This window comes from Salvelinus fontinalis, chromosome 15 (assembly GCF_029448725.1).
Source record: "Salvelinus fontinalis isolate EN_2023a chromosome 15, ASM2944872v1, whole genome shotgun sequence".
NCBI lineage: Eukaryota > Metazoa > Chordata > Actinopteri > Salmoniformes > Salmonidae > Salvelinus > Salvelinus fontinalis.
The window spans coordinates 20,696,827-20,722,174 of NC_074679.1; the positions used below are offsets into that span (position 1 = coordinate 20,696,827).

At 43.0% G+C, this 25,348-nt stretch overlaps 1 protein-coding gene across 5 annotated transcripts in view; it reads right to left on the minus strand.

Moving 5' to 3' along the window:
- The window catches only part of LOC129811523 (palmitoyltransferase ZDHHC14-like), a 96,936-nt gene that overhangs the window by 43,721 nt on the left and 27,867 nt on the right, over positions 1-25,348 (minus strand). For all 5 annotated transcript variants that reach the window (XM_055862902.1, XM_055862904.1, XM_055862900.1 and 2 more), the window contains exon 3: positions 11,651-11,811. In XM_055862902.1, the coding sequence (XP_055718877.1) occupies positions 11,651-11,811 (161 nt within the window). The remainder of the gene's footprint in view (positions 1-11,650; positions 11,812-25,348) is intronic.

Genomic DNA, 25,348 nt, shown 5'->3' on the forward strand with positions numbered 1-25,348 from the left:
TTCTAGGGAGTTTTTCCTAGCCACCGTGCTTCTACACCTGCATTCTAGCTGTTTGGGGTTTTAGGCTGGGTTTCTGTACAGCACTTCGAGATATTATCTGATGTACGAAGGGCTATATAAAATAAAATTGATGATAAATTGATTGTAACAACGTGCAAATCTTAACATAAACTAGTAATGTAGTTAACTAGTGATTATCTAGCTTGTCTTGAAAGGGAAAATAAATAAACAGATAAACCACAAATCTTGCTGCTGTGATTGCACATTGCAGTATTTCACCTAACCGATATGAAAGTTGATCAATGTTTGATTTGTTTTCAAATTCTTTGTGGGTCTGCGTGCTTTGTGGGAAATGTGTCTCTGTGGTTATACATTTGCCAGGAGGTTAGGAAGTGTAGCTCAGTGAGCACATAGCCTGTCTTCTAGTGAGAGCCAGGTCTGCTGTGGCAGAGTCTGTGCATAGTGGTCAGGTATTCTGCCACTGTGTACTCTCTGTTTAGGGCCAGATAACATTCCAATTTGCTTAGTTTTTTGTTGTTGATTATTTTCAGTGTATCAAATAGTTATCTTTTTCAGAATTTGGTTGTGTCTAAATGTGTTTTGGTCCTGGGGCTCTGTTTGTGAACCAGCCCCAGAACCAGCTGGCTGAGTTCATCTCTCTGTAGGGTGAGCTTTGTGGTGGCATGTGTGGGCATCACTTCCTTTAGGTGGTTATACAATTTAACTGCTCTTTTCTGGATTGTTAATAACTAGTGGGTATTAGAGGTCGACCGATTATGATTTTTCAATACCGATACCGGTTATTGGAGGGGCAAAAAAAGCCGCTACCGATTAATCGGCCGATTTTTTAAATGTGTTTGTAATAATGACAATTACAACAATACTGAATGAACACTTATTTTAAATTAATATATCAATAAAATCAATTTAGCCTCAAATAAATAATGAAACATGTTCCATATGGTTTAAATAATGCAAAAACAGTGTTGGAGAAGAAAGTAAAAGTGCAATATGTAACATGTAAGAAAGCTAACGTTTAAGTTCCTTGCTCAGAACATGAGAACATATGAAAGCCGGTGATTCCTTTTAACATGAGTCTTCAATATTTCCAGGTAAGAAGTTTTAGGTTGTAGTTATTATAGGAATTATAGGACTATCTCTCTCTATATGATTTGTATTTCATATACCTTTGACTATTGGATGTTCTTATAGGCACTTTAGTATTGCCAGTGTAACAGTATAGCTTCCATCCCTCTCCTCGCCGCTACCTGGGCTCGAACCAGGAACACATCGACAACAGCCACCTTCGAAGCAGCGTTACCCATGCAGAGCAAGGGGAACAACTACTCCCAAGTCTCAGAGCGAGTGACGTTTGAAACGCTATTAGCGCGCAATCCGCTAACTAGCTAGCCATTTCACATCGGTTACACCAGCCTAATATCGGGAGTTGATATGCTTGAATTCATAAACAGCAGAACTGCTGGCAAAACGCAGGAAAGTGCTGTTTGAATGAATGCTTACGAGCCTGCTGGTGCCCACCATCGCTCAGTCAGACTGCTCTATCAAATCATAGACTTAATTATAACATAATAACACACAGAAATACGAGCCTTAGGTCATTAATATGGTCAAATCTGGAAACTATCATCTCGAAAACAAAACATTTATTCTTTCAGTGAAATACGGAACCGTTACGTATTTTACCTAACGGGTGGCATCCGTCAGTCTAAATATTCCTGTTACATTGCAAAACCTTCAATGTTATGTCATAATTATGTCAAATTCTGGCAAATTAGTTCGCAATGAGCCAGGCGGCTCAAACTGTTGCATATACCCTGGCTCTGCGTGCAATGAATGCAAGAGAAGTGACACAATTTCACCTGGTTAATATTGCCTGCTAACCTGGATTTCTTTTAGCTAAATATGCAGGTTTAAAAATACACTGCTCAAAAAAATAAAGGGAACACTTAAACAACACAATGTAACTACAAGTCAATCGCACTTCTGTGAAATCAAACTGTCCACTTAGGAAGCAACACTGATTGACAATACAATAAATTTCACATGCTGTTGTGCAAATGGAATTGACAAAAGGTGGAAATTATAGGCAATTAGCAAGACGCCCCCAATAAAGGAGTGATTCTGCAGGTGGTGACCACAGACCACTTCTCAGTTCCTATGCTTCCTGGCTGATGTTTAAGTCACTTTTGAATGCTGGCGGTGCTTTCACTCTAGTGGTAGCATGAGACGGAGTCTACAACCCACACAAGTGGCTCAGGTAGTGCAGCTCATCCAGGATGGCACATCAATGCGAGCTGTGGCAAGAAGATTTGCTGTGTCTGTCAGCGTAGTGTCCAGAGCATGGAGGCGCTACCAGGAGACAGGCCAGTACATCAGGAGACGTGGAGGAGGCCGTAGGAGGGCAACAACCCAGCAGCAGGACCGCTACCTCCGCCTTTGTGCAAGGAGGAGCACTGCCAGAGCCCTGCAAAATGACCTCCAGCAGGCCACAAATGTGCATTTGTTATGAAAACTTGAAATTGGCCCTAATTAAAAATCGGCCATTCCGATTAATCGGTCGACCTCTAGTGGTTATAGTCCTAATTCTGCTCTGTATGCATTGTTTGAGGTTTTGCGTTGTACACAAAGTATATTTCTGCAGAATTCTGCATGCAGTCTCAATTAGATGTTTATTCCATTTTGTGAATTCTTGGTTAGTGAGTGGACCCCAGAACTCACAACCATAGAGGGTTCTGATCGAATTATATTTAGCCAGATCCTAATTGTGATGTTGAGTTTTATGTTCCCTTTGATGGCATAGAAGGCCCTTCTTGCCTTGTCTCAGATCATTCACAGCCTTGTGGAAGTTACCTGTGTTTTTCCACCGTGCTTCTACATTTGCGTTGCTTGCTGTTTAGGGTTTTAGGCTGGGTTTCTGTATAGAACTTTGTAACATCTGCTGATGTAAAAAGGGCTTTATAAATACATTTGATTGATTGATGTTTAAGTCATGGTAGGTATGGTTTTTGGTGTGCTCTAGGACAACGGTGTCTAGATGGAATTTGTATTTCTGGTCCTGGCGACTGGACCTTTTTTGGAACGCCATTATTTTTTATCTTACTGAGATTCATTGTCAAGGCCCAAGTCTGACAGAATCTGTGCAGAAGATCTAGGTGCTAAGCACCAGATCATCTGCAAACAGTAGACATTTAATTTCTGAGTCCAGTAGAGTGAGGGTGGGTGCTGCACACTGTTCTAGTGCCCGCGCCAATTCATTGATATATGTGACCCACAACCTGGATTCGCTCCTATGTAGCAAAATTTGAAAAGTTGTATTTTTATTTTTTTACATTGGACAAAAGTAGAGACTCCGAGCTAGAGAGTGGCATATCATACACTGCAGTTGAGGAACAATGGGAAAGTAATTCGGCTTTGAAAGTTGATAAACTTGTAACCCCACTTTTGAGAAAATGGCTCTTGAATGTTTTGGTACGCCTACTGGAGAGCTCCTGTTTGTCTACACCAATTCAGTATTCAGTATCGTTCACACCCTCTTAAGTCTTAGCACCACCCATCTCTTTAAGGATTCACATGTGAGGCCATGTGCTAAACAGAGTAAGTAGTGTTGTACAGAACCAAAGACTTCCAAGACTAAAAGTGATAAATGTAGTAGCCTAAAATAAGGAAAAACTCCAAATAAAAATACACTATCTAGTCCGTGGCCTATATTCTAATCTGACTTTGGTGAAAGTCATGTTCTTCACATTACCGTCTCTGGTAAAGAGTTTATTTGTCACATGCACAGGATACAAAAATATGTAAACGGTACAGTGAAATGGTTACTTGCATATTTGCATAATAGAAATATCAAAAACAGAAAGTGACCAGATAAAAATATTTTAAAATGACGCTTACCCAGACACACTTTTCTAAATTGATGGGTCATGTGAAGGAAATGCTATAACCACCTCCCAGCCACATCTGGCTAAGTGGATTGGTCACTGTTGTCTAGACATGTACACGTTCATGAAATACAATAGACGGCCATAATCACCCCCATACACACCTGTCTAACTTGATGGGTCATGTAATCATCTAACAAAATGGTGTCTTTTGTTTAGACATGTAGCTTAAACAATGAACCGGCATAATCCCAACTCATTCTACTACCAATTCAAATCAACTCCTTCGCATAAAGTTGATCAGGCTGGTGATTGTGGCCTGTGGAATGTTGTTCCACTCCTCTTCAATGGCTGTGCGAAGTTGCTGGATATTGGCGGGAACTGGAACATGCCGTCATACACGTTGATCCAGAGCTTCTCAAAACAGGCTCAATGAGTGATATGTCCGAGTATGCAGGCCATGGAAGAACATACATTTTTCAGCTTCCAGGAATTGTGTACAGATCCTTGCGACATGGGGCAGTGCATTATCATGCTGAAACATGAGGTGATGGCGGTGGAAGAATGGCACAACAATGGGCCTCAGGATCTCGTCACGGTATCTCTGTACATTCAAACTGCCATCGATAAAATGCAATTGTGTTCATTGTCCATAGCTGTTGCCTGCCCATACCATAACTCCACCACCATGGGGCACTCTGTTCACAACGTTGACATCAGCAATCCACTCGCCCACGTCTGCCATATGCCCGGTACAGTTGAAACCGGGATTCATCCGTGAAGAGCACACTTCTCCCGCCTGCCAGTGGCCATCGAAGGTGAACATTTTCCCACTGAAGTTGGTTACGACACCAAACTGCAGTCAGGTCAAGACCCTGGTGAGGACGATGAACACGCAGATGAGCTTCCCATATGATCTTTGGTCGTGCAAACCCACAGTTTCATCAGCTGTCTGGGTGGCTGGTCTTTCATGATCCCGCAGGTGAAGAAGCCGGATGTGGAGGTCCGCCCACACAAAGCCATACACATGGTCTGCGGTTGTGTGGCCGGTTGGACGTACTGAAAATGTTTCTAAAACGACGTTGGAGGCGGCTTATGGTAGAGAAATAATCATTAAATTCTCTGTCAACAGCTCTGGTGGACATTCCTGAGGTCAGCATGCCAATTGCACGCTCCCTCAACTTGAGATAACAGTGAAGAGTCGACTCCGGGATGCTGGCCTTCAAGGCAGAGTTGCAAAGAAAAAGCCATATCTGACTGGCCAATAAAAAGAGAAGATTAAGATGGGCAAAATAACAGACACTGGACAGAGGAACTCTGCCTAGAAGGCCAGCATCCAAGACTCACCTATTCCTTGTTGATGTTGAGACTGGTGTCTTGCGGGTAGTATTTAATGAAGCTGCCAGTTGATGACTAGACACTAATGTACTTGTCCTCTTGCTCAGTTGTGCACCGGGGCCTCCCACTTTCTATTCTGGTTAGACCCAGTTTGCGCTTTTCTGTGAAGGGAGTAGTACAGTGTTGTATGAGATCTTCAATTTCTCGCATGGAATAGCCTTCATTTCTCAGAACAAGAATAGACTGACGAGTTTCAGAAGAAAGTACTTTGTTTCTGGCCATTTTGTGCCTGTATTCAAACCCCCAAATGCTGATTCTCCACATACTCAACTAGTCTAAAGGTGGCCAGTTTTATTGCTTCTTTAATCAGAACAGTTTTCAGCTGTGCTAACATAATTGCAAAAGGGTTTTCTAATGATCAATCAGCCTTTTAAAATGATAAACTTGGATTAGCTAACACAACGTGCCATTGGAACACAGGTGTGATGGTTGCTGATAATGGGCCTCTGTACGCCTATGTCGATATTCCATTTAAAAAAACAGCTGTTTCCAGTTACAATAGTCATTTACAACATTAACAATGTCTACACTGTATTTTTGATCAATTTGATGCTATTTTAAATGGACAAAAAAAGTGACTTTCTTTCAAAAACAAAGACATTTCTAAGTGACCCCAAATGGTAGTGTAGATTGTCATTTTGCTGTGATCTGATAGGGGTGTCAGTGGGCTGACTGAATGCTCTGAGAGACTGGGTTGAGGTCAGTAATAAAGTAGTCTCCAGTAAGGCCTACTACTGCCAAGTGATGAGCTATAGGTGTACCTAGAGTAGGAGTCCCCTCAAAGCCTACCATGGACTATGTACATACCCAACATGTGAGAGAGCTGCAGGAGTTGTGACCCGTTTTTGTTGGTTATGTTCTCGTAGTTGTGTCTAAAAGGGTACATCTCTCTCCCTCTGTGACCCAGTCCCTCCATTATTCCAGAAGAGCCAGATCCATGACTCAATGTGCCTATATTTAGTAATTCACTCACCCAAAAACCAGACCTGGTCCTGTGAACCCACGGCTCGTCACCTTCAACAACACTGTCTTTCAAATGGAATCAAACTAATTAAAAACAACAAAGAAACAGAACCAAAATAGGATCAACAATAACAGCTTTTGGGTGAAATACTATGTTTTCTCATCTCTCATAGGCCCAGGAGTCTGTTTCAAACATCAACACTGCTAGACAATGTGGGCTTGTAAAAATAAAAACACACAGAAATTTGAGTTGAAGTGGTGGCTGTATCAGCCCATTTACAGACGTGCTGCCAGACTCTGGTATTTTCCCACAACATATTAACCCAGGCAGGCAGGGAGATGATGACATGGAGCCGAGTTACCAGTGAGTTTCCTGTCTGTGTCGGCAGTTACAGCTCTGTTAGCACTGACAGTTAAAACCCATCATCAGCTTCATAACACCATACGCTGTAAAGAAAGCGACTATTTCATTCCAGCATCAGAGTGGGCTGTGGAATGCTAATCAATCCAGTGAAAAAGAGCAGACACAACAAACCATGTTATGTCAACACTGCATACTCACACCTTCTCCTAATGCTGTGAAGCACACACACACACAGAGCTCCACTAATAAGAGAAAACAAGGCTTGCTCCTCTGCAGACAATGCCAGTCTTCTCCTCAGAGACTTGCAGTTAGTGTGTGTGTGTGTGTATAGTTATATAAGGATGCTGCACTACTGGAAAAGGAGAGGAGAGCATGGCTGTCTGGGCTGAGGAGGAATGGGAACAGTACAACAGTCAGCCTGAGAAATACAGTCTGGAAATGTGAGGAATGAGCCCTGACGTATGTGTGTGTTTGATGGAAAGGGAGATGGAGTAGTTGGTGAACGAGAGCAGGCCAGAGGGATTAATGCAATATAGTGAAAGAAAGAAAGCGGGGAAAGATGGATCCAGGAATGTGAAGATGGAGTAAAGACAGACGGAACAAAGAAACAGAGAGTGAGTGAGCGTCCAGAGCAGAGGATGCTGCTGGATAAGTGCTAACAGATGTGCTCTAATGCATCTGCATATCATCCAGCCACACCATGAATAGAGCATTACAGTGGGCAATGGTTGGGGGGGGGGGGGGACAGAGAGTCAGAGAGATGGCATTTAAAAGGGTCAATCAGCAGTTGCTACATCCATTTATGGACTTGTAAATGAATTATATTTACTCAAGAATATAAACTTACAAATGCCTCATGATCTTAGTTGAACTGTCCTACCCCCATCAGAACCCAAAACAATAGATTGTTTACAAATATTGGAGTAAAACAAAGCAAATGTTAAACACCTTAAAGCCTCAAAACATGGTTAAAGCTATCATTTTGATATCATGGATGGTCCGCCCTTGCATCCATAGCAGCTTATGAATTTGAGAACGATTACATTTCTCCAGCCCCATCCTTCAGCTTTTTACCAAAACAGTGGCGGTGAGTGTGTTTTGTTGTTGTTTAAATAGCTGATTGGACCTTTAACATGGCTTTTTCCTCTCTCCTCACTATCAGAACAACCAGGGATATGTTTCTGTCAGTGGGTTGAACCTGGCAATCCTGAAAAAAAGAGCTATAGCCTGAGGTGGTTGTATGGGTAGCATTAGTCAGGACTGCAGCTTTCACAAACTGGAGGAATGCTCTGTACTTGGGCTGGATGGGTATAGCGTGCCCCAACATGCTCCTAAAATCATCATTGTGCAATAGCTGGATCCAGAGGTTTCTATCAAGAAGAGGTAAATATACAGTTCTGGCTAGATCTAGGTAGCAGCAAATCCATGCTTGGTACACCACTACAGATATACCCTTGGACCTGGGCAAGAGGCAATTTGTTTGGACACTGACAATGACAGACATGGGCATGGTAGTGGTAGGTGCTCCTGGGATGGACTACAGAGCTGACAGAGCCACTACTCTGAACATGGGAGACGTAGTTTTGAAGAGGTGTAATGGGCTCAAGTTCCCACAGCAGATGCAGGGCAAAGTTCATTCAGAGTGCATCCTCGGATGCCACACACGTTGACATTAACTGAAGGGGGGGCAAAGCGAGTGTTTTATTTGGATCAACATTGTTCATTTTTCAACCCTGTAGTTTGTTTATTCTCCAAATCAATAATTTGATAATCATCCCCAATGACCGGTGTTGTTCAAAGCTGGTGCTCCAAGGCCTTTGTGCTACCATGCCTCCGCTCCCTCCCAAAGCTTCGAGCCCTTTCTGTGTGACCATACAGTACCTCCCCTCCCTCCCAAAGCTTAAGTCTACAAACAAGATGAATAAAATACCACTCTGCTGTTTGTTTAACGAGGGCCTGAAGAAAAACTCCTGATTCAGACTCCTGACACAGATAAGAGCATAATACACTGTGTACACAAAACATTAACAACACCTTCCTAATCTTGAGTTGCACACCCTTTCTCCCTCAGAACAGCCTCAATTCGTTGGGGCATGGACTGTTGAAAGCATTGCACAGGGATGCTGGCCCATGTTGACTCCAATGCTTCCTACAGTTGTGTGAAGTTGGATGGATGTCCTTTGGGTGGTGGATCATCCTTGATAGACACGGAAAACTGTTTTCAACTGTTCTTGAAAAACCCAGCGGCATTGCAGTTCTTGACACAAACCTGTGCGCCTGGCACCTACTACCATACCCGATTCAAAAGACACTTAAATATTTTGTCACCTTCTGAATGTCACACACACACAATCCATGTCACAATTGTTTCAAGGTTTAAAATCCTTCTTTAACCGGTGTCCTCCCCTTCATCTACACTGATTGAAGTGTAGATGAAGTGTATTTAACAAGTGACATCAATAAGGGATCATAGATTTCACCAGGTCAGTCTGTAATGGTAAGAACAGGTGTTCTTAATGTTTTGTACAATCAGTATCTGTAAGGAGATCATGTATATGTAGGGTGTGTAGGGTGCCGTCTTTCGGATGGGACGTTAAACGGGTGTCCTGACTCTCTGAGGTCATTAAAGATCCCATGGCACTTATCGTAAGAGTAGGGGTGTTAACCCCGGTGTCCTGGCTAAATTCCCAATCTGGCCCTCAAACCATCATGGTCACCTAATAATCCCCAGTTTACAATTGGCTCATTCATCCCTCTCCCCTGTAACTACTCCCCAGGTCGTTGCTGCAAATGAGAACGTGTTCTCAGTCAACTTACCTGGTAAAATAACGGTAAAATAATAAAAAATAAAAAAATAAATATAGATTATCATATAAGAGATTCACAGTGGGAAAGTACAGGAGCTAGGTTTCACCAAAAGCTGCTTAACTAGAGTCTATCAAAAGTGAGAGAAACGTTATAGGTCTATACTTCCAAATGTATTTATTGGTCTTAAAGTTGATCATGTCTTGTGTCAAATGTGAGGTCTCAATGAAAGAGGAAAAACACGGAATGCCCGCCAGACAAAGAGACACTTGAACAAACACCAACATACAATAGCATTTCTATATTTCATCATCATCCAGGGAAGCTCCAGACTCGGCAGCTTCTATAGCTAAGCAACATTTCATTCCACAGAGCAGCTCAGAACGGCTCTTCTGGTTTAGGCTCTTCTCGAGAGGCTTACAGGAGTCCGAGGAGATCAGAGCTAGGTTTGACTGTCTGCTCTCGGTTATCTCTCTGGAGATGTCAAAGGAGTAGGAGAGATTCTCCTGGCTCAGCCCACAGCAGCAGAAGAGGCATCAGACTGTCAGAAGCTTGCTCCATAGTGAGACTAGATGACCTTTGACCTGCCAGGGGACAACTGGCACACCACCACCCGAGGGGGAGAGGCATCAGTCACAGCTAACATGACCACTGGTCTGGGCATAGCAGGTGGAGGTCAGGGAGAGAGGGAAGAGGAGAGAGACAGGGAAAGATATGGTGAGGACATGAGAGAAGGAAGGCGGGAGACAGGGAAAGATATGGTGAGGACATGAGAGAAGGAAGGTGGGAGACAGGGAAAGATATGGTGAGGACATGAGAGAAGGAAGGAGGGAGACGGGGAAAGATATGGTGAGGACATGAGAGAAGGAAGGAGGGAGACGGGGAAAGATATGTGAGGACATGAGAGAAGGAAGGCGGGAGACAGGGAAAGATATGGTGAGGACATGAGAGAAGGAAGGAGGGAGACGGGGAAAGATATGGTGAGGACATGAGAGAAGGAAGGAGGGAGACGGGGAAAGATATGGTGAAGACATGAGACAAGGAAGGAGGGAGACAGGGAAAGGAGAAGGGAGGAAAAGAAGGACGTGTGAGAGACACGTGTGTGATTGAGTAGGGACGTGACAAATTTGAAAAAATTGGTTTCCTGTTAAAACATTAAGAAAATGCCACATTTGCGTCTCAAGGTGAGTCCATTTCAGATGGTTAAGCATTGCACCTGTACTACCATTACTGTACCTTAATTACACCTCGCAATGTTTGCATTTCCTCATTTAACTTCTAAAAGTATTGCCATACAGGACCTTGCTGCTGTCGCTTGCCTTTCTCTGCCATTTTCTCAACTGTAAATGACGATGACGTAGTAGTGTAGAGTCGACTCCAAAATAACTGATTCCTCAACTCCTTGCATATCGACTCACGATGTCGACTCCCATTTCTGAGTGTCAAAATTTTATTCCCCTAAGAATCGACTCCTGAGATTCAGTATTTTTGGGATGGAGGAGACCGATTAGTTTGCCACACTTCCGGGAACACAAACACTTGCATCTTTCAGAGAGAGAGGAGAGGGGCACAGTATAGGCAGGTAGGTCACCAAGCATACAGAATCAGAACTGTGCACTAGGCCCATTTATCTTCAATCAACAGCAATGGAATTCTGTATGTAGTAATTTCTTGGCTTGCAATATCACTCAACAAGGCCTATCATCAGTGATTAGGCTTTAAAGATGAGCGAGATGCAACAGTTTGCTCTCACAGTACCTGCGAACGTGCATGGGTTTGCTTCACACTGTTCACAGTGTGGTAGCCAGGGCACTAAAACAGAGAAGTTAGTCTCACGCTTAAATGCTCTTAGTTGTTGCTGAAATTGACCCACTATGCCAGGGCTATTCAACTCTTACCCTACGAGGTCCAGAGCCTGCTGGTTTTCTGTTCTATCTGATAATAATGAATTGCTAGCACCTGGTGTCCCAGGTCTAAATCAGTCCCTGATTAGAGGGGGAAATGATCAAATGCAGTGGAACTGGCTTCCAGGTCCAGAGTTGCTATGCTGTTTACTTTGTGCAACAACAAAAAGGTTAGGGAATTTTCTTAATGTTAAGGATCCCAATTTGGTTTAAACGTTGTAATGTTCACACCCCTAGGAGGGAGTGTTTGTGGACAGGGATGATTGAGAAGGAGGGATAAATACAGTACATAGAACTAATAGAGGTCTTCTTACCGATCTGTCTCTCCAGGTCTGCAGCCTCGTCAGGTGTTGCTCGGGGCAGGACCCCCGGGTCACTGAAGCTGGTCCTGAAGAGAGTCCCCAGCACAAAGACAAATAGCACCCCCCCTATCACTGGGATGGCTGGGGTGAGATGCACTGACAGGAAGGGACAGCTAAGGGAAAGAAAGACGAGAGAGAGAGGCAGAGTTAGACTCAGAGATCTTCAGTGTATGCAAGTACTGAAGTATTCAGAGCAGGCTGCACGAAGTCAAACATACTTCGTGCAGCCTTCGTGCAGACCATCATGAGAATCGTCGGCACGTGTTTGCTGGCCAGGAAAGTGTCGTTTCGGAAGTGGGTATAATTATCTTCCACGCCCAGCCCCAAAGCAGAGCGTAGATATTAGATATGGAGACTCATGACCTCCGTTTACAGACAGCTCTCCGGATGTCTGTCTCCATCCCATCCCCTCAGCACCCTCCTCCCCCTGGGCCAGGGCTTCCCCAGTGTCTGCCCTGTAATCTGATCTAATGACACATCATTGAGTTTTATCCCGTTAGTTAGGTCTGATCTTGCAGGTACTTATTACTGTAATCGCTTTAATAGAACTGATATGGCCAGGCCATGCACTGTCACTTCCGATTTCATTACTGACGGGGAGCCGGGGGTGGGGGCAGATGTGAGGCAGCATTCCTTGAGAGGGATATTAATGACCGTGTGACGTGGAGTCCTTATGGTTTATCAAACAAACAAAATGCCATTCTGTTACTTTAAGTCGGACACTTACTATGAAAAACTGTACTATAGAGTTGAGCCTTGCTCAAAAAGTTCTGTACCACACTAGCCCATCTGAATGATATGACCACTGTAGCCCGGGAATAGAAGGAAGAGGAACAGCACCTGATCAGACTGGTAAAACCGTTCATAATTTCAAACACACGCCAAAAAATGTAATTAACAAAAGCGCTCATCAATGAACTGTCCCCAAATTCACAACATAGAAGGAGAGGTGATCCTAAACATGCTTTAGTCTCTCAGAGAGGATGGATTGTTGTTATGAGGCTAGATGACATAGAACAGGGCACAGAGGTGATCCTAAACATGCTTTAGTCTCTCAGAGAGGATTGATTGTTATTATGAGGCTAGATGACATAGAACAGGGCACAGAGGTGATCCTAAACATGCTTTAGTCTCTCAGAGAGGATTGATTGTTATTATGAGGCTAGATGACATAGAACAGGGCACAGAGGTGATCCTAAACATGCTTTAGTCTCTCAGAGAGGATGGATTGTTGTTATGAGGCTAGATGACATAGAACAGGGCACAGAGGTGATCCTAAACATGCTTTAGTCTCAGAGAGGATGGATTGTTGTTTTGAGGCTAGATGACATAGAACAGGGCACAGAGGTGATCCTAAACATGCTTTAGTCTCTCAGAGAGGATGGATTGTTGTTATGAGGCTAGATGACATGGAACAGGGCACAGAGGTGATCCTAAACATGCTTTAGTCTCAGAGAGGATGGATTGTTGTTATGAGGCTAGATGACATGGAACAGGGCACAGAGGTGATCCTAAACATGCTTTAGTCTCTCAGAGAGGATGGATTGTTATGAGGCTAGATGACATGGAACAGGGCACAGAGAGGTGAGAGGGAGACATTATTCCATTAGTATGATGTTCAACAGCAGGAGGGAAAATGCCTGTAGCGGGAGGACAGCAGTGCTGACGTTCACAGAGTACTTACGCTACTTACACTCTCATTCATTGATTGTGGTTTGAAAGTCAATGCCAAGCAAAATCACATTTGATCATAAAGGCCAAGCTAGGGCCTCTAAAAGGCAGTGATCGTGATAGGTTGCTGAGAGTGATAAGTGGGAGAAAGGTAGCATACATCCCTGTATGTGTAGACAGAGGTGAGACGAGAGGGGAAATGATCTATAGTCATGTTTTCCATCAGTGTTAGATGGTACTATGTGAGAACCTAAAAACATGGCATGCTAGGAAAGACTAGGTAATAGGGGTATGCCTAGTAGTCGGACAAAACGAGTATCGTAATGGATATGGGCAATTTTCTGGATACGATTATGATCAGAGTATTTTTTTGTAATTAGCTGTGATCGAAGAAAAAGGACTCAGGTACCAGCACACACCTTTCTCATGTCAGTCATGTGCGAGGTTCTACGTGGTCTAAAGAACTCAACTGGTTACTTAGCCTGTCTGTAAAGAACAGGGCGGGCTCTACGTTCATCCTGCTTACCCATATCCGTTACGATACTCAGAAAGGCACTGGAGCAACGAACCGCCCTTGCTGTCTCTGCCTGGCCGGTTCCCCTCTCTCCACTGGGATTCTAACCCTAACCCAGTCACTGGCTTACTGGTGCTCTTCCATGCCGTCCCTAGGAGGGGTGCGTCACTTGAGTGGGTTGAGTCACTGACGTGATCTTCCTGTCCGGGTTGGCGCCCCCCCTTGGGTTGTGCCGTGGTGGAAATCTTTGTTGGCTATACTCGGCCTTGTCTCAGGATGGTGATTGAAGATATCCCTCTAGTGGTGTGGGGGCTGTGCTTTGGCAAATTGGGTGGGGTTATATCCTGCCTGTTTGGCACTGTCCGGGGGTATCATAGGACGGTGCCACAGTGTCTCCCGACCCCTCCCAGCCTCCAGTATTTATGCTGCAATAGTTTGTGTGTCGGGGGGCTAGGGTCAGTCTGTTATATCTGGAATATTTCTCCTGTCTTATCCGGTGTCCTTTGTGAATTTAAGTATGCTCTCTCTCTTTCTTACTCTCGGAGGACCTGAGCCCTAGGGCCATGCCTCAGGACTACCTGGCCTGATGACTACTTGCTGTCCCCTGTCCACCTGGCCGTGCTGCTGCTCCAGTTTCAACTGTTCTACCTGCGGCTATGGAACCCTGACTTGTGCACCGGACGTGCTACCTTGTACCAGACCTGCTGTTTCAACTCTCTAGAGACAGCAGGAGCGGTAGAGATACTCTGAATGATCGGCTATGAAAAGCCAACTGACATTTACTCCTGAGGTGCTGACCTGTTGCATCCTCGACAACCACTGATTATTATTATTTGACCCGGCTGGTCATCTATGAACATTTGAACATCTTGGCCATGTTCTGTTATAATCTCCACCCGGCACAGCCAGGAGAGTACTGGCCACCCCTCATAGCCTGGTTCCTCTCTAGGTTTCTTCCTAGGTTCATTGTTTGCTGTTTGGGGTTTTAGGCTGGGTTTCTGTACAGCACTTTGTGACATCAGCTGATGTAAGAAGGGCTTTATAAATACATTTGATTGATTGCTCTGATTGGATAGAGTGAAGTTGTATTTCTCCATAATTTCACCCGATCACTTTTCCTCAATGTTTTTGGTCTGATAATATAGATTGCTGCTGCCTGCTACTATGATAAATCACACAGCAAGGACGTTTGCTATCAAGCTATAAATGTGTAAAATATCTTACAAGCGGGGCAAGTAATTATTATTATTATTTTTAAATACGTACAAATAATGAAAACGCTGAGTGACAGCAAGACACACACACACACACACCTAATTTGCAAATAGAAAGTGCAGGGAGGTATTTTGCCCACATCTACTTAGGCATATTAAAAAACTTTTTTTTCTCTCATCACCAATATCATCTGATCCGACTATAAACTGTGCATTTACAGATACAATTATGAGTATGGCCATGTTGGCAAAACCGTACTAGGTATGCAAAGATATTGTGAATCAGGGAGCATTGGTGGTTTACTAACCAGCAGAGTTATGGCAGGCCTGTTCCATCACCATTCTCTAGATGGCAACACCTTGGGAGCCTGGCCATATCCACGGTGCTACAGAACCAGGGTGACAGCCAGGGTCAGAAGGTGGAAGCCAGCACTCCCACCAACCTGGCCACACTATTATAAGCCTACCATTCTTTGGTGCTTGAGTGGAGGATGGGAGTCCAAAGCTGAAGCTAAGGATCCAACAATGTTCAAACACTGGCTGGTAAAAAAGTAACCATCTCACGTCAACTAGCATAAAATAATGCAGCCAAAACTTCAAGAATTTTGGCCAAGATGTGAGAGGTGGGTATTGATTGGCAGATTGGGGGTGTGACTGACAGAGTCTTCCAATCCACTGGCTGTCTTTTCTGGGTGGCTGCATCAGATGGCTGCATGTGCCTGGCTTGCTGGCCTGCCCCCAGGGCACACCCTGGTCAATGCCCACCCCCTTCCCAAGTTCCCATCCCTCAGTAAGGCTGCTGCCAGGCCAGCTGGAGGACACTACATCCTGTAAGCTTTATTAATACCACGACTGGCCAGCAGTTGCTGTCGCCAGCTGGCTAACACACCAAATCTGGACGTGCTATAAAAAGTGATCAAGTAACAGCGAAAGTAGCTCCTGTTTCACCAAGTTCCCAGAGCAAAAGAGAAAATGAGTTCCCACAGAAAGTGAGGGTAAAAGTAAAGCCGTGTGGATGAAACATGGTGGTAGTGTCCTCTGTCCTGTTGTCTGGGACATCAGCTAGGGTCTACTCTGCACAATGATGGGATAATAGCAGGGCTGGCTGGGCTAATATCTCATGGTTCCTGTTCTGCCAGAGATGGACTAAATGTGATCTGCTGTGTGCCTGGAAATTGTCTGTGTGTGTGTGTGTGTGTGTGTGTGTGTGTGTGTGTGTGTGTCTGAGCACGGACTCTTCCACAGTCACATGCTGGTAGAGCAGAGGGTATAGCAGAGTTACAGACCAGAGACAGGTCATAGTGAGACTCTTTCTACAGCTCAACCAAGGGTGAGCATACCAACTCACTGACATCATCACCCTCTCTGACATAGTCTGGGAGAGAGGGAGAGGGAGACCCACGATTAAGTGCACTGGAGATGGTGTAGCAATGGAGTTGCAAAGAGACTGACTATGAAAGCATACAACCCACTACATGATGAAGCTCTCATTCGCATGAGGTAGTACAGACCCAGTGGATCCCCCTCCACCTCTGTCTGTTGAGAGATCATGACGTTCTGAGCACAGCTGTCCCTGTGAGGAGAGATTACAGTGAGGAAGATGTACTCCAGAGGCCTGCTCCTGCCCTGCCTGATGATGTAATCCATTACCAGGCCAAATCCTCAGAGCCAAGTTTGAGCCCTGCTAGAGCTGGAGCTTGATATATATAGCCCATCACCACCATGACCCTGCAGTATAGAAGGCCAGAGTGGAACTAAGAGTCATTCACTCTGACCATAGCAGTCCAATAGTGTGTCCATTAATCCAGTGCCATTGTCTGCTTTTAATAATGGAAACCGCTAAGCAAGATGGAATGAAACTACAGTTTGATTGTCTTTTTGCTGTCATCATATGGATGGTACAGATACCTGTGGACACTAACCTGCCCCTCTGTGGGAGGGTTAACCCAGGCTAGGATGAGCAGAGTGATTGTTCCTTTCTGGTCTTGATGCATCCTGGGTTTGTTAACCTCTCTTGGGTAGGGGGCAGTATTTTGAAGTTTGGATGACAAACATGCCCAAAGTAAACTGCCTGTTACTCAGGACCAGAAGCTAGGATATGCATATGCATGGTAGTATTGGATAGAAAACTCTAAAGTTTCCAAAACTGTTAAAATAATGTCTGAGTATAACAGAACTGATATGGCAGGCAAATATCTGAGGAAAATCCATCTAGGAAGTGGATTTTTTTGATGTGGGTAGTTTTCATTTGAATGCCTATAGAGTATCTAATAGACAACCTGAGGATTAATTATAAACATCGTTTGACATGTTTCAACAAACTTTACCGGTAGTATTAGGATGTATTCCGTCTACATGTTTTGACCGCCTTTGAGCCAGTGCATTACTGAACAAAACGTGCCAACAAAAGTTTTTGGGATATAAAGAGGGACTTTATTGAACAAAACAAACATTTATTGTATAGCTGGGACTCGTGACTGCAACCAGAAGAAGATCTTCAAAGGTAAGTGATTAATTTTATCACCATTTCTGACTTTTGTAATTCCTTTACTTGGTTGTAAAATGTTTGTATGCTTTTGTAAGCAGGGCGCTGTCCTCAGATAATCGCATGGTATGCTTTCACCATAAGCCTTTTTGAAATCTGACAAAGCGGCTGGATTAACAAGAAGTTAATCTTTAAACCGATGTATAACACTTGTATTTTTATGAAAGTTTATTATGACTATTTCTGTATTTTGAATTTGGCGCTCTGCAACTTCACCGGATGTTGGCCAGGTGGGACGCTACAAGAGAGGTTAAACAGTATAGATCCCTGCACTATATGAGACCTAATCTGCACAGCCTTGGAGAGAAACAGAAAGGTCAAATTGCTGTTGTGTTGTCATGGTGGAGTACCAGAAAGGAACAGAATGTATGCACTATTTATGTGCGGCTTGTTTGGCGGAGGGAAAATACAAGACACCAAACCGATTCATCCCACTTATCCAGGGTCCAACAGACAGCCCATACAAAACCATGAGGCTCAAAATAACTGTAGGAAGGCGGTCTGATTTTCACATAGCTGAACAGATAATTGGATCAAACAAAGTCAAAATCAATTGTGTTACATTAAAAAGTGAGCTTTAGTTCTCAGCACACCATCAAAATAATACAGACAACCAGAGGCCACACTAATCTTACACTGTTATTGTTTTGGGATAGGCTATTATCACTACTGATGTATGATTTTAATTTGATCACTCTTTTGTTACTGATAATTTCTCTGCACAGCAGGAAATGCAGATGAGCTTCTTGATATACACAAATTCACCGAAAACACTCACTTTTAATTATTTATTTTTTTAACCTTTATTTAACTAGGCAAGTCAGTTAAAAGCCCGAGGCCGGCCACAATATGACAACAGCCACTTCAAGTGCAGGGCGCGAAATTCAAAATATATGTTTTAGAAATATTTAACTTTCACACATTAACAAGTCCAATACAGCAAATGAAAGGTACACATCTTGTGAATCCAGCCAACATGTCCGATTTTTAAAATGTTTTACAGCGAAAACAGCACGTATATTTATGTTAGCTCACCACCAAATACAAAAAAGGACAGACATTTTTCACAGCACAGGTAGCATGCACAAAGCCAACCTAACTAACCAAGAACCAACCAAACTAACCAACAAACAACTTCATCAGATGACAGTCTTATAACATGTTATTCAATAAATCTATGTTTTGTTCGAAAAATGTGCATATTTCAGGTATAAATCATAGTTTACATTGCAGCTACAATCAGAAATTGCACCGAAAGCAGCCATAATAATTACAGACACCAACGTCAAATACCTAATTACTCATCATAAAACATTTCTGAAAAATACATAGTGTACAGCAAATGAAAGACCAACATCTTGTGATTCCAGACAATATTTCCGATTTATTAAGTGTTTTACAGCGAAAACACAATATAGCGTTATATTAGCTTACCACAATAGCCAGAAACACAAGCCATTTCCCAGTAGCAAAAGTTAGCGATCGTAACAAACAAGCAAAATATACATAATTTTTGACTAACCTTGATATGCTTCATCAGATGACAGTCCTATAACATCAGGTTATACATACACTTATGTTTTGTTCGAAAATGTGCATATTTAGAGCTGAAATCAGTGGTTATACATTGTGCTAACGTAGCTACTTTTTCCCACAACGTCCAGATATTTTTCTGACACTTTTTCTGACACACATATTCTGACCAAATAGCTATTCATAAACATAACTAAAAAATACATGTTGTATAGGAAATGATAGATCCATTAGTTCTTAATGAAATCGCCGTGTTAGAATTCTAAAAATAACTTCATTACGACATCCAGCTTCGGTATAGCTAGAGTACCCAAAAGCTGGGCGCCGACGACTAGTCACATGTACGACAGATATATGAAATAGCATCATAAAATGTTTCCTACTTTTGCTGATCTTTCATCAGAATGTTGGACAAGGGGTCCTTTGTCAAGAACAATCGTTGTTTGGATTTAGAACGGCCTCTTTCCCTCTCGATTTAGCAAGCACACTAGCCAAGTGGCACGAATCTCTCCATGTCAACAAACGGAAGAGAACGGAACACGGCAAAACTCCCGAAAAAATTTCAATAATCTGATTAAACTATATTGAAAAAACATACTTTACGATGATATGGTCACGTGTATCAAATAAAATTAAAGCCGGAGATAGTAGTCGCCTATAACGAAAGCTTTTCATAAAGCAATCCCCGGTTCCTTCTCGCGCCTTCCAGAAAACAGAAAATGGGTGACACGTCATTCCAAGAGCTTTTATTCCACTTCAGACCAAGATAAACACTCCATTTCTTCTCTCACCGCCTCTTGACATCCAGGGGAAGGTGTATGACGTGAATGTATACTAACACGTATCATTCCCATTTATAGGCAGGACCTAGAACAGAGCCTCGATTTCAGACTTTCCACTTCCTGGTCAGGAAGTTTGTGCCAAATGAGTTCTGTTTTACTCACAGATATAATTCAAACGGTTTTAGAAACTAGAGAGTATTTTCTCTCCAAAAGTAATAATAATATGCATATTGTACGAGCAAGAATTGAGTACGAGGCCGTTTGAAATGGGCACCTTTTATCTGGCTACTCAATACTGCCCCTGCAGCCCAAACAGGTTAAGAACAAATGTCCTTTCTAGGACATGCGTTCCGCTAGCGGAACCCCTGACAACATTCCGCTGAAAAGGCAGTGTGGGAAATTCAAAACTATTTTTTTGAAATATGTAACTTTCACACATTAACAAGTCCAATACAGCAAATGAAAGATAAACATCTTGTTAATCTACCCATCGTGTTCGATTTAAAACATGTTTTACAGCGAAAACACATCATATGATTATGTAAGATCACCGCCAAGTCCAACAAACACAGCCATTTTCTCAGCCAAAGATAGGAGTCACAAAAAGCAGAAATAGAGATAAAATTAATCACTAACCTTTGATGATCTTCATCAGATGACACTCATAGGACTTCATGTTACACAATACATGTATGTTTTGTTCGATAATGTGCATATTTATATCCAAAAATCTTAGTTTACATTGGCGCCATGTTCAGAAATGCCTCCAAAATATCCAGAGAAATTGCAGAGCCACATCTAATAACAGAAATACTAATCATACACTTTGGTGAAAGATACATGTTTTACATAGAATTAAAGATATACTTGTTCTTAATGCAACCGCTGTGTCAGATTTCAAAAAAACTTTACGGAAAAAGCATACCATGCAATAAATCTGAGAAGGCGCCATGATGGAGTCAACAGAAATACGAAATTACATCATAAATATTCCCTTACCTTTGATGATCTTCATCAGAATGCACTCCCAGGAATCCTAGTTCCACAATAAATTGTTGTTTTGTTCGATAATGTCAATTATTTATGTCCAAGTAGCTACTTTTGCTAGCACGTTTAGTACACATGTCCAAACGCTTGCGCAGATCCAGGCGAACTCCGACGAAAACTTCAAAAAGTTATATTACAGGTCGAATAAACTGGTCAAACTAAGTAGAGAATCAATCTTCAGGATGTTGTTATCATAAATATCCAATAACGTTCCCATCGGAGAATTCGTTTGTGTCTCTAGAAGTAATGGAACGCAAGACGATATCATTTGGAATGCGCGTGACCAGGAACTGACAATCTGCCAGACCACTGACTGAAACAGCTCCCATCCGGCCCCACATCACAGTAGACGCTTCATTCAACGTTCTACAGACTGGTGACATGTAGTGGAAGGTGTAGGAAGTGCAAACAGATCCATATTCCACTGGGATTTCAATAGGCGATGAGTTAAAATCGACCAGCCTCAGAATTTCCACTTCCTGTTTGGAAGTTTGCCTGCCATATGAGTTATACTCACAGACATAATTCAAACAGTTTTAGAAACTTCAGAGTGTTTTCTATCCAATAGTAATATGCATATATTAGCATCTGGGACAGAGTAGGAGGCAGTTCACTCTGGGCACGTTATTCATCCAAAGTGAAAATGCTGCCCCCTATCCCTAAAAAGTTAAGAACAAATTCTTATTTTCAATGATGGCCTAGGAACAGTGGGTTAACTGCCTTGTTCAGGTGCAGAACGACAGATTTTTACCTTGTCAGCTCGGGGAAACTACAACGCTCTAACCACTAGGCTATATTAATAACAGTACTCCACTTTTCATGTTGCCAAATTTTGGCCAGCTAATAGTCTAACCACCAATCCAGCAACATTATGGACTAAACATTAAAATCCTGTTGCTGCAGGATTATTTTGCTGCGACAATATTGGTTAAATTTTGATTCTACATCTGTAGTAGTACACCAGAGTGGGCAGATGAATAAATCTCACAGATGACCTGAATCTCTGGTCCCTACCGCTCGTATTTCTCCTTGCTCTGGAGAGCTCACACAGTAATGGAGGGTGATAAAGCATTCTGAGCCCTAAGCACTCGTGTGTTTATCCCTGTCAATGCAGGCCAGATTCAAGGCTTGCTGATTGATTGAATTTACAGCACACAGCAGGCTGGAGAGGCCTATAATCCCTGCCTGTTTTGCTCCAGCTAAAGTGAAGGGAAACCCACAGGACCTACTGTGACATGAAATCCATTCAAGGTGAGCTGGTGTCATCTGTAGGGAATGGACAAGGTTTAACAGTTCAATGCCTTAGAAAGAGACAGGTGCCTGAAAATGTAAGACATGAAGAACTAAGGGAATCACGACGAGGAGTAAAACAAGGTAGGCCTAATTGTTTGAAAAGCACTAGGCTACACTACTGACCAAAGCGGTTTGACACAAGAAAGAATTCTAAATGCAATGACTAGTGGAAAGGTTTCAGGGGCAGTCTCTCAAGCCCTACACTGCAAGTCCATTTTGCCAGAAAAAGCAGACAGACATGTCAAATCTCTAGGAAACAAAAATGAATGTCCAAATTCGTTACTGGAGCTCCTTTCATCTACCCATTCAATCTGGCTTCCATTCAGTCTGATTGGTCACATATCGCATTGAGGAATCCAGCAATTACCAGAGCTAATGAGAAATCACTAGGGATGTGAAGCGCTTTACAAGGCTTATATGAGGCCATATCTCCACAGCCCATCACTGCGAAGCAAGGTCGGCGTAGTTTTCAAGACTTTCTTGGAAATTTGTAAGCATTTCTGCTCTGTGCTTTTCCTGTCAAACTGTTCATGATAATCTGAACCAAGGACAGCCAAAGAGGGTATTTAGTCAAGGTTTTAGTTGCTGGATATTGGCGGGAACTGGAAAATGCTGTCATACACGGTGATCCAGAGCATCCCAAACAACATTACTTTCTCTCCACAGAACACGGTATCCGGTTGCTAAGCAACAGTGTGTCTAGACGAAACCAGTCTCATGCTAGCTCATTTAAATTGTTCAAACTAAATACATACTGCAATTCCAACCACAAAACCTATTTTCTTTGATTTTAAGGCTAAAAATACAACATGCCTTTTTTTTGCACTTATGGTAACAACATTTATGCCGGTATGGTACGGAAAAAAGTATTACGGTCTGGATACCGTTCAAACCGAGCACAAAATACACTGCTCAAAAAAATAAAGGGAACACTTAAACACAATGTAACTCCAAGTCAATCACACTTCTGTGAAATCAAACTGTCCACTTAGGAAGCAACACTGATTGACAATAAATTTCACATGCTGCTGTGCAAATGGAATTGACAACAGGTGGAAATTATAGGCAATTAGCAAGACACCCCCAATAAAGGAGTGGTTCTGCAGGTGGTGACCACAGACCACTTCTCAGTTCCTATGCTTCCTGGCTGATGTGTTGGTCACTTTTGAATGCTGGCGGTGCTTTCACTCTAGTGGTAGCATGAGACGGAGTCTACAACCCACACAAGTGGCTCAGGTAGTGCAGCTCATCCAGGATGGCACATCAATGCGAGCTGTGGCAAAAAGGTTTGCTGTGTCTGTCAGCGTAGTGTCCAGAGCATGGAGGCGCTACCAGGAGACAGGCCAGTACATCAATAGACGTGGAGGAGGCCGTAGGAGGGCAACAACCCAGCAGCAGGACCGCTACCTCTGCCTTTGTGCAAGGAGGAGCAGGAGGAGCACTGCCAGAGCCCTGCAAAATGACCTCCAGCAGGCCACAAATGTGCATGTGTCTGCTCAAACGGTCAGAAACAGACTCCATGAGGGTGGTATGAGGGCCCGACGTCCACAGGTGGGGCTTGTGCTTACAGACCAACACCGTGCGGATGCTTTAGTCCAGGTCTGGGAGGAGATCCCTCAGGAGACCATCCGCCACCTCCTCAGGAGCATGCCCAGGCGTTGTAGGGAGGTCATACAGGCACGTGATGGCCACACACACACTACTGAGCCTCATTTTGACTTGTTTTAAGGACATTACATCAAAGTTGGATCAGCCTGTAGTGTGGTTTTCCACTTTAATTTTGAGTGTGACTCCAAACCCAGACCTCCATGGGTTAATCAATTTGATTTCCATTGATAATTTTTGTGTGATTTTGTTGTCAGCACATTCAACTATGTAAAGAAAAAAGTATTTAATAAGAATATTTAATTCATTCAGATCTAGGATGTGTTATTTTAGTGTTCCCTTTATTTTTTTGAGCAGTGTACATCATCCGATATCTCAACCCATGGACGCCCTCCTGACTGTGTAGACTAAATGCAAAGTTTACTGACAGACACTAAAGGAGTGTGCTTCCCGAATGCGCCGATAACTACTGCCTCTGCCGCTGGGAGACAAGCCACATGTAATGGCGAAAGATTCAGGTCACAGTGTGTTAAGGAGTGGCAGGGTGATGGAGATGGACAGATTCCAAGCTGAGGCCATTAAGGAGGGCAGACCCTGCTACATCAGGCCTTTACTTCCCACACAGACATGGATCTACATCTACTGCACCAATTTCAAGACTCAAGACTTTCAATTTGTAGCCTTGGACACATTGATGTGGTCATCTTTCTGAAGAATTGGCTAATCGAAATGGCATAGGGGGTGACTGATGAGGCCCACGACCTTTGTAGTGGGACATTATTTTTTTTATTTTTTTTTTAAATGGGACAGTTCTCCACCATTCCTTATATTTCAGTTCAGTGCCAAACTCTGAAAATAAACCAGGACTTTGAAAGGGTTAGCCTATTGTTGCCATGGCGACGGACACTATTCACTGTCAGTCATGGGGAATTTTCAGAGGGAAAGTGGTTACTGTGGAAACAACCACACAAGTGAACCGAGTAAACTGACAGCAACATCAAAGAAGAGAAAGACGGGTAAAAAGAGGTATGATGAAATACATTCAAATCCTTTTCATTCCAACAAACCATCAAGTTATAGAGGAGTCTGAATTCAGCTTTCGCTTTGATATCGAAATTGTGGCAGCAAACAAGATGGAAGTCATTACAGCGTAGGGAGACAATTTGGCTTGATATGTGGGTGGGGGATGTCTTTTATAACTTCTGTTGTCTCTTGGCATAACTTTCCTCTTCTCAGTTTTCAAGACATGTTTTTTTCTGTGGTTTAGCACAAAGTGAATTGAGTTACTTTTCCCCTGCCACATGTCATTACACAGTACACAGAAATCTGATAAACATTTCTGCAGTCTGACGATCATCGACTGAGTTGTTTTGTGTATTTGTGCATAGGTTAATGTATGATGTAGCCTAAGGGTAATATGCCAGAACCCCACCCAGCTTACGTTCC